This window comes from Myxine glutinosa, chromosome 6 (genome assembly GCF_964187855.1).
Source record: "Myxine glutinosa chromosome 6, kmMyxGlut1.1, whole genome shotgun sequence".
In the NCBI taxonomy this organism is placed as follows: domain Eukaryota; kingdom Metazoa; phylum Chordata; class Myxini; order Myxiniformes; family Myxinidae; genus Myxine; species Myxine glutinosa.
Genome location: NC_136266.1, coordinates 115,353,014 through 115,363,223, shown reverse-complemented (window position 1 = coordinate 115,363,223; position 10,210 = coordinate 115,353,014). Strand labels below are relative to the sequence as shown.

The 10,210-nt window shown below is 42.6% G+C and overlaps 1 protein-coding gene across 5 annotated transcripts in view; it reads right to left on the bottom strand.

Annotated features, from left to right (window-relative positions):
• The window catches only part of LOC137430211 (collagen alpha-1(XIV) chain), a 371,222-nt gene that overhangs the window by 36,460 nt on the left and 324,552 nt on the right, over positions 1-10,210 (bottom strand). For all 5 annotated transcript variants that reach the window (XM_078780417.1, XM_078780420.1, XM_078780419.1 and 2 more), the window contains 4 exons: positions 10,110-10,187; positions 9,536-9,622; positions 8,300-8,353; positions 6,986-7,081 (listed from right to left, as the gene is read on the bottom strand). In XM_078780417.1, the coding sequence (XP_078636543.1) occupies positions 6,986-7,081; positions 8,300-8,353; positions 9,536-9,622; positions 10,110-10,187 (315 nt within the window). The remainder of the gene's footprint in view (positions 1-6,985; positions 7,082-8,299; positions 8,354-9,535; positions 9,623-10,109; positions 10,188-10,210) is intronic.

Here is a 10,210-nt window from a genome sequence, read left to right as displayed (position 1 = left end):
AACTTTATCGCACGGTACGAGCCACACTCCAGAGGGTCACCTTTCCCCTTGTATAGAGGGACGAGGGTACTCAGTTCCCAATCCACTGGAATGCGGCCTTCTTTCACCACCAGATTACAGATCTCTGTCATTCTCTTCACACCCCAACTTCCTGCTGCCTTCAACATATCTCCCACAACTCCCGTCGGCCCTCCCGCTTTTCCACTCTTCATTGCTTTTATCGCTTCCTCAACTTCCTTCTCAGTTATCTTCTCTGCCGGTCCTAAAACTGGGTTACTCTCTATGTTGCCATCCCATTCATTCTCTGTATTCAACAGCATTTCCATATATCTTTTCCATCTTCTTTTAATTCCATCTGGGTCCAAAACGATTTGTCCCACTTCATCCTTCAAGCAACTCACCCCCATCACATCACACCTCTCTTTCGCTATGTGCTTTGCAATCCTGAATACTGCTCTCTGACCCTCTTCCGAATCCAAGCGTTCTCCGAACATTTCCCTACATGCCTCCTGTGCCTTTGCTACCTCTTTCTTTGCAGCCTTCTTGGCTGCCTTATAACTTTCATGCTCTGCTGTTTCTGCTCCCGTACCCTTCGCCTTCTGCCACTCCTTGAACTTCTTCCTCTTCTCGTCAATCCTCTTTCCAACTTCATCATCCCACCACCATGTTTCCGAGTGCCTCGGTGGTCCTTTTGTCCATCCACATACCTCTCCAACGGCTCCCAACAGACTAGCTTTCATTGACATCCAACCACTTTCAAGCTCAACCACATCATCCTCTACCCTACTCAGCCTCTCTTTTAATGCCTCCCTTACTGTGACCTCTTTCAACCTCCACACTTTCATTCTCGGTTGGTACTTCACCCGCCGAACTGTCCTTGCACCTTTCACCCTTATGTCGCAGACAACGAAGTGGTGCTGTGAAACAGCCTCCTCCCCCGGGATCACCTTTGTGTCCCGGGGGTGCCCCCTATCTCGCCTACACACCATCAGGTCGTCAACGGTTGTCGTCAACCCACCTGACGTGTATGTAACAAGTTTATTATCCTCTTTCTGGAACTGAGTATTACAAATCAACAAATCAGCTCCATCAGCAAACTCCAAAATCCTTTCACCTTCTCCATTTCTCACACCATATCCGTAACCCCCATGAACTCCCTCAAAACCGTCCATACTCCTTCCCACATGTCCATTCAGGTCTCCTCCTACCACAACAACTTCCTCATCTTTCACGTTTTCCATCAGCTTCTCTATCGCACACCAGAACTTGTCCTTCTCTTCATCGCTCCGACCAACCTGCGGAGCATATCCCGAGATGACGTTCACCAAGAGCTTTCCAATCATCATTTTCACCATCATCAACCTATCACTCACTCTAGTCACACTCACCACACTGTCTACAAACTCCTCAGAAAACAGGACACCAACACCATTCACGCCCTCCGGGCACCCTTGCCACACAAACTTGTATTTCTGTCCCTGCCTACCCTTCACCATTCTCACACCACTTCCCTTCCATCTCGTCTCTTGCACACAACACATGTCCACTCTTCTTCTGACCAATACCTCCACCACTTCTCCTGATCTCCCTGTCATTGTCCCTACATTCCATGTCCCAAACCTCAGAAACCGATTTCCACTTCGGGCTGTACCCTGCCCATATGTAGTTGTAATTGTCATGGTTCTCTTTTTGAGGCAATGTTTTTATGGCTGGATGCCCTTCCTGACGCCACACTCTTAGTCGCCTCTTACGACACGCAGGCATACGGTATATCTATCTATAATTCCAGTAATCTCTGTGTGTCTGTGTGTTTGTGTGTTTGTGTGTTTGTGTGTTTGTCTGTGACCGCTGTTTCTCGACAACCACGGGTCCGATATACTTGAAACTTGCCAGGTATATTGCTGGGGACCCGAGGATGTGCCTTTTCAAGGTTTCATATTAATCGGACAAGTAGTTACCGAGCTATGGCGATTTCTTTACCAAACTCCGCAAGCCGTTCGCTTTGGACCAAACCATTTCATGTAAATAGAGGGGGGGGGGATTGTCACCGTACTCGCAAGCCGTTCGCTTTGGACCAAACCATTTCATGTAAATAGAGGGGGGGGGGGGGATTGTCACCGTACTCGCAAGCCGTTCGCTTTGGACCAAACCATTTCATGTAAATAGAGGGGGGGGGGGGGGGGGATTGTCACCGTACTCGCAAGCCGTTCGCTTTGGCTTTGCGAATGGACCAAACCATTTCATGTAAATAGAGGGGGGGGGATATAATTTTATATATATATATAGTACGGGCATGCCCTAGTATAAATAAATATAAATATATATATACACACACACACACACACACACACACACACACACACACACACACACACACACACACACACACACACACCATCTCCACAGGCATAGCCATGATACACCTCTGTAGCACAATTTCCCTTCATTGAGGCAGATTGGCTTTCAGTACAGCAGGTTATTGTAGAAAGGAACCATATATATGAAACCGGCTCAAAAAATAAGGCAAATCTGGGTCAATAGACAGTATGTTTTGAGCAGTTTCCATACAATAGAGTGCCACAACATTTGCATTTTTTGCAATTTACAATAGAGTTGTAAATTGCAAATTTACAAATTTACAATTTACAAATTTACAAAAGTTGCAAATTTACAATTTTACAATAGAGTGCCACAACATTTTTGCAATTTGATTGCATTTTATCTTGGTGTTTTCCATGCAGGGCGAGGCAAAGATGTGTTCGCCGTCCTTTGGGAGGACGTTAAGCCAGAGGACCCATCTGCCACACTGTTCATGAGTGGATGTTAAAGATCGCACGGTGTCCTTCAAGAAGAATAGGGGAATTATCACTGGCACCCTAAGCAAATTACAAATTCCTGCCGAAATCACCTTGTGTCGAACATCAGGCCTGACCAGCCAGATTGTGAAAGAGGAGCCAAAAACGTTATCCAGCTGATCCCACAAGGAGGACGGGATACTTGGGGGGCATTAGAGTAGTAGTGATAGCTGTTTTAGTAAATGATAACTTGATTAATTACATTAATCGATAAATTAGTTGGTCAGAGCATACATGAGTTTTGTCAATCTTTGATGAAGGTCATCCAACAACCCTTGAGCATTTCCAAAAATGTTAAACATGAGAGTTTTTAAGCTTTTGTATTTTTTCTGCAAAAACATGGCTGCTTGTACTTTTGCGGTTCTCATAAACTTGGTGCCGATGTTTCATGCAACTAAAAGCATTTCTAAAATACAAAAAACTCTTTGCAGCTGTAACATACAGTACATCAAGGAAATTAAAGGAAAAATATGAGTTCATCAATTGGCAGAGGTCTCGCAAGTCTGCAATCCTATCCTGCTTGTGTCCATCTATATAATAAAGCAGGACTGTCTGTCTGTCCGTCCCCGAAGTACTCCCTCTGTTTTTGGGCTTGCCCCACCAGATTTTCTGTGGAACCTTTTTGGGGTCCCAGCAGGTGTCCTGAGGTCCTAAGGGAGGTTTCATAAATTTCTCAATACAATTTTGATTTTCCACCCGTACGAAGCTGCTCCCTCTCGAATGTAAAAACATTCACGGGTTCATATCTCAATACAATTGAGATTTAGCGTTTCCATCCGTCCAATACTGATCTTTCCCCTCGTGTAAACATGTAGCGGCATCATTTTGCCTATGATGTTATAATATAAAAATTTGCTTGAGCTCTGGTTGATCGAGGGATTTCCGGTACCGGGTGGGGCCTGAGAAGGGATGAGTGGGTTTGTCGGTTGCTGTTTTTAATAGAGGAATTGACTGAATCTGAATGCCCCAGATGTCTTTTTCAACACATGCTAAATTGATGACCCCAACGTGATCCAAATGGACGGACAAGGTGTCGCAAGCACGCCACCAGTCGCCAGGAACGACCAACGAGCCGTGCCTTTCCCGATAACTCAACCAGCTTCATCGGTGGCAGTGGTTGCGATCAAGCTGCCGCCATTCTGGCAAAATGAACCACAGCTGTGGTTTACACAAGTCTAAGTCATTATACCCACCTTCTGGTGGGGTCAGCTGCAGTAAGTTTTTTGCCCAAGTCATTCACGCCCTGGCTGTCCATGCCTGATGTTTGACTGAAGGTGGCACAGGAATGTTGAATTTATTGGTTTGGCATTAGCTGTTTCCGCATTGTCTGTTTGCTTTCGGCCACCCACCCATGCACTGCACGGGTATCTCACTAGTAACATATAAATGTACCCAGAGGTTGAACATGCCATCACAAGTTCATTTTAAATTGTACAAAGTTGTTATGGATATAGCTAGGAAACTCGTATTGTTCTGATATAACTCTGGTATAACTATATCACTTTGGGGGCTTCCCGTTCGGGGTTGCTCCATATGTAGGTCGAATCTGCAGCTGCTCCTTCCACCTCAGTCAAACCTAAGTTTTCCGAACTGGATCAGTCGTGTGTTTCTGCTATATTTTCATCCCTGTGTGCTGTTTGTATTTTTACATCAAAATATTTCCATGGTATATTGTACCTTGATGTCGATATTGTTGAATTCGTTTTTTAGTGTAGCCTAGGAAGGGCATCAGGAAGGGCATCCTTCATTGGCGTCAGGAAGGGCATCCGGCCATAAAAAAAACATTGCCTCAAACAGGGAACCATTATTGTCATGGGGCCCGCAAGGCTAACCCCCGCTCTAGCGGGGAAAATGGCCTTAAAACGATCATTCATTCATTCATTCATTCATTCATTCATTTTAGGACTACTCGGACAGCCAGAAGCTAATCATCTCGGTTTTGTCATCCCGCTTCTCTAGGTTTTTTATCTAGAAAATCTGTCCTTTGTCTTTTCAACGTTATGATATTCCTCCTCGTTTTAAAATAAACCCCCCAAAAACGTAGTTTACAATGAAGATAAAACATCCCGTATTTAAACGTGAGTAACAAAGCGAAACGGAACCCGAGTTCGTGGATTTCTTCCCCCAGCCAAGGCAGATATCGCGGTATTTGCATAGAGTGACCTGATTGGTTGCATCCTTTTTCAAATCAGATTAACAACTTTGAAATTCGTGATTTTTCACAAATGAAGGATTTTCACAAATGAAGCCATTTTGGACCGAAGCTTTTCTGCAATGAGACGGATTAGAAACTGCTTGTGCTCAACCATGGGCGGAGAAAGGTTTTCCTCACTGACTCTTCACATAGAACGTGATTTAACTGTGAAGCTGATTCCAGAGGACATTGTGGACGTTTACGTTAACTGAAGGGAAAAATGATTGTCTCTACTTTAGTCATTAAGGTAAGAACAGTATTTATATTAAGACAATGTTTATGTATGTGCATCACCGGGGAGAAATTATTCATAAAGTGCTCGATTTCTTTTTTTATTTAATAATTTGTTGTTATGCTAATATAATATTAATTGCTGTTATTAATTGCTGTTATTAATTGTTATTATTGTTATTGTAATTTTATTGTAATTGTAATGTAATGTTGTAATGTAATGTAATGTAATTAATGTAATTGTAATGTAATGTAATTTATTGTAATTATTGTAATTATTGTAATTGCTGTTATTAATTAATTAATTATTATTAATAATTAATAATAATATTAATATTGCTGGTAGCTGGTAAACATGTCAAACGAGAAAGCATCTGAAAATGCAAAGCCCATCTGCATCCGTTTGTATTCAGACATCGTCCTCTTCTTCTTCCACCTGCTCAAAATGAAGCAAATTAAAAAAAAAATACAAAGCGAAAATTGATGATTTTATGCAGCCTTGACCTTCATTGACATTGACATCGGTTAATTGTGGGCGTGAGTCAGTTAGATAGTACACAACGCAGTAGGTGGGACATATCTAGTGTTTAAAACTGTCGCACTCAGGGTGTTAGGTTAAATGTAGAGGGTGGGTTCTCAAAACCACAACACTGCACCCCTCCTTTGCCAGGCTCGTCCCCGAGCCGAACCCACATACCAGTGAGCCCGACCGGTTCTGATGCAAGGGTCAGGTCAGGACTTCTTCAAAATTTTCAGATCGATCAGATGAAAATTGACAATTATTTTATGTGATGCTGACATTTGACCTTTTGACCAAAATTATTAATTTGCCTTCTACATATTCTCATAATAAAGCATTGTTGAAAATGTAATGACAAAACTCAAACCCCTCCCCCCCCTCCCCCACTCCATGCCCCATGTTCCTGCAGGATGCACAGAGTACATCATCATCCCACTTTTGGTGACACTCCCAAAATCCAGGATCACTGGTAACCTCCGCTCATTCTTTCCTTTGGTGTTTCCATCTGTAGAACAAATTTCCTTTAATTATTTTCAATTTCATTCTTCCCTCCAGGTCTTCAAAACAGCTCTTCACCACCATCTCAAATCGTCCCCGATCCAACTCCATGATCTGTTCTACTCCACCTCCAAGCCCTCATATTTCAAAATTTCCAGTTTTTCCTTCCTGAGAGTTTCCTTCAGTAACTCACCCACTCCATGGTGTTCTTTTCTGCCGCACTATTCCTCCCCACACTCATCATTCGTCCAAGTCTCCCTCTTTTCTGTCCGTCAACTCCACTGTCATTCTACACCTCCTCTCCCCCTCTCTCTATCTCTATCTACTGTTCCTTTTGGCCTGTTGCGTCCTGATCTGCTAAGTGTTCTAGCTCGTCTATGAAACTTCACTCTGTATACAAAAAAAGAAAAGAGAAACCATGCATAGCGATACACTAAAATAAATGCAAACTGAGTCCAGAGGTAATAATGCCTCCGGCGACTTCCTGGACGGAGACATAAAAAGGTTATCATCAAACATCAATGAAAAGGTTCCGTTTAAGGGTGGATTTGGCCTGAATTTACTTTTGAGGACGTGCCATAACTATCAAAACAGAATTCCCATGAATATTCATCCCCGTTAACCACACACCTTGGGTTGGTCAAAAGCGAAATGCCCTTTGAGTGTAAAGGTCATGTAGCTAGTTACCTGTTCTCCTTGAATGGACATTCCATTTGGTCCCTGAGGACCTGGTGGGCCTGGATTCCCTGGTGAACCTCTGTCTCCTCGTTGTCCAACTTGTCCCTAGAACATACCATGTGTCAACCTTCAACGTTGAAACCTGTTTTACTTTATTCATTGGAGGCAAATAAAGCAATCTCTGAAAGGACTTATTAAAGTTTAGAATGCAGGTAATGCTTGAGAATCCAACACGTCAGTAGTCCCAATTGAATGGTTATTGATCCTGGTTATCCGATGACATGCCCTCGAAACCCACAACTCATTATGTAGCTCCTGTTAGTCTTCAAAACTAGATATAACAATGAGAACGTATCTTTTTTTCTACAATGAGAACTCTTATCTTACCCCATCCAAAACCTTGATCTTTTCCACCCCCGCTAATTCACCCCAAATACACTTTTTTGAAATTCTAACTTCTTTCCTGGAAGTCCTTGCAGTGTCCATATGTTTTATACCTCTCCCACCTCCCCCCAAGCCCCCTCCCTCCCACAGATCTCCCGATGTCCCTGCTCTTAAATGTTGTACTTGTGTGCTTCCCTCTCTCTCTCCCCATCTTGACTCCCGCTCCCTTTATTTTGTCTTATGTGTCTGTTTTTTTTTTTTGTCATTAATGTTAGCTCTTCCACGAGCCTCGATGTTGCATACAAAAAAAGAAGAAGAAAAACTAAAGAAGACGAATTGCAAACCTCTAAATGAAGTCCTGAATAATTATTTGTCATACTTTTAGCCATCCCCATCTCTTTGCTTATGTGTTCTGCCTCCAGCAGATTTCATAGGTCAATGTCCATGATACAACCTTAGTTATAAGGCTAGAAGGTGAACATAATAATAGTGAGACTGAAGAGTGAACAAAATTAGAGGTCTGGTCGAGCAAAGTTCGCATGAGGGGGTCAGGAAGGCCGAAGATGTCACAAATAGAGGTGACGTGAGACATGATGCATCAGTGGGACATCAACAAAGCTCACAGTGAAATGAAATGAAAGTCTAGGTTAGAGTTAGACATTATGTCGGACAAGTAGAAAAAAGGTTTATTCAGTCAATAAAAGGAAAAAGAAGAAGAATGAATAAATTAATTATTTTATAGATAAGTGAATGAATGCTCACATAACATGAGTAGACAGTTTAGACTTAAGCAAACTCATTGAAGTGAGAGATAGCATCTGCTGTGTTTAGGTGGTTTGTGTGATTGTCTTCAGTTCCAATTTCTTGAAAGATTACTGCTGAAGTTACTCGTTGAAGAACACTGTAATAGACGAATGAGGGGATTTAAGGGGGGTTTACCGGTTGTCCAGGTGAACCTGATGTTCCCATAAGTCCTCTGCGTCCTGGTGAACCCTGATTGGACAAGAATAAACGAGTAAGAAGAAGAAGAAGAAGAAGAATAACATTCCCATAAAATGCATTATTTGACACAAATATATGAATCCTTCTTAAAAATTTAAACACTGGTAGGATTTGGGGAACATAGATTGAAAGGCCGCGCCAGATTTCCCTCAAAGGCATTAAATAAGCAACGGTGAAGAGTCGATGGGAACCACCAAGGCAGGTGGTAATAAACCCAGCTGGCTCATTGATGATCTGTGAGAATTATTCATGAGCCAGCTGGGTTTATTACTGACAACAGATAGCAGTTTGTTAACTTCCTTGGAAGGAGGTTGGTTTATATTTATAATACTTCGGTCAAATTCGAACCCGCAACTTTGAGGCCGCCCAGTGCAGTTCCTTTAGTTACCACCATACCATGGTAATACTGCTAATCCAAAAGCTTCGACTCACTGGTCTAAGATGATAAAATAGTCTAAAATGATAATTTCAAAAATGAGAGTTTCTTTTCTCTGACTATCATAGAAAGGCCATGGCCTACACGAATGGCATTTGATCATGAGGTCCTCTTGCGTTATGATTCAAAAGGACTTCTTGATATATATTCACAGAGGGAAGAGAGTGATGGTTGAAAAAGGGGATCAGGAAGAGGGGGTGGGGTACCCCAGGTAAGGTAATGTTTTCTAGTATTCCTTCAAAATGGCCACAATTTTTGACAGAAAACAGAAAAGTCAGAGGCGTTGCATAAAAAAATAAATAATAAAATACCAAGAGCATGAAAACCAAATGTCATTGTATTCTTGCATGTTCTCGATTATGTGAACTAATGTCCTAAGCTTTGAGCTCCATGTGGAACTATGTGCATCATCTCCTTGGAGAGGGTAAAAGTTTTGGGGCGTTGGGCCAAAGCATGAAGAATGGCCTGTTTGGCTGCCGAAGCCCACCGCATGAGATCCCATCGCGCTGACTTGGCAAACAACAGCAGAAATATGGAGAATGAGAATTTTTCTCACTTACAGAGAGAACTATTGCATGTTACTGTAGGGGGTTTGCAAAAGAACAGTGAGACACGATGATCGACTCCGTGTAGTGCTTTTTCACGCAAAGTGGTGGTAGTTATGGTGGTGATCGTTTTCAAAATGGAGGTGGTTATTGAGGTGGCTGTGGAACAGGGATTTGATAACAGGTACTCACCGTTGAACCACGGGGGCCTGGTGGGCCCTTGCTGTCCTGTGCGCAGGAGCAGGACACAGGTAAGGCAGGGCAGTGGCTCTCATTGCGCTGGCAAAGGTGAGAAATTGAGATCGAGATTGGAGAACGACTTTGGGGAAACAAATTCATTATTGGCATTAACGACTCCGCTCTCTAGCTCTCAAGCACTGTACATGGAATAGAGAAACTACATGGGGGCAAATGTAACTTACCGGTCACTGTTTTGCAGATGAACAAGGTGAATCACATTACCTCCAAGTACCCCCAACTTGATAGTGGGGTGGGGTATTCCAGCTGCTAATCCATCATCACTAGCTCAATGTATAACACAAATGGCTTATATTATCCAACAGCAACAGGAAAAGTCTAGTATATTCTGAGATGCTAATACCATAAATATGCATTAAAAGAGTGCTTGAGTTGGTGTCGTACGCACGTCTGCAGTGTCTTTAATTATTCTGAAATGTAATGTCTACGGTAGTTTTCATGAAGCATGCATGAAGCATTATTACACGATTCCAATTTGATGTTGCCTGGTAATGCGTTTGCATCATACCATGGATGGTAATTCGCAGCAGGTGTCTTTGGTCGGCCAGCTAACTCCACAGACAATCTCAAACATCTGTAGTTGGAACTGGAAGGAACCGTGAAGACAGA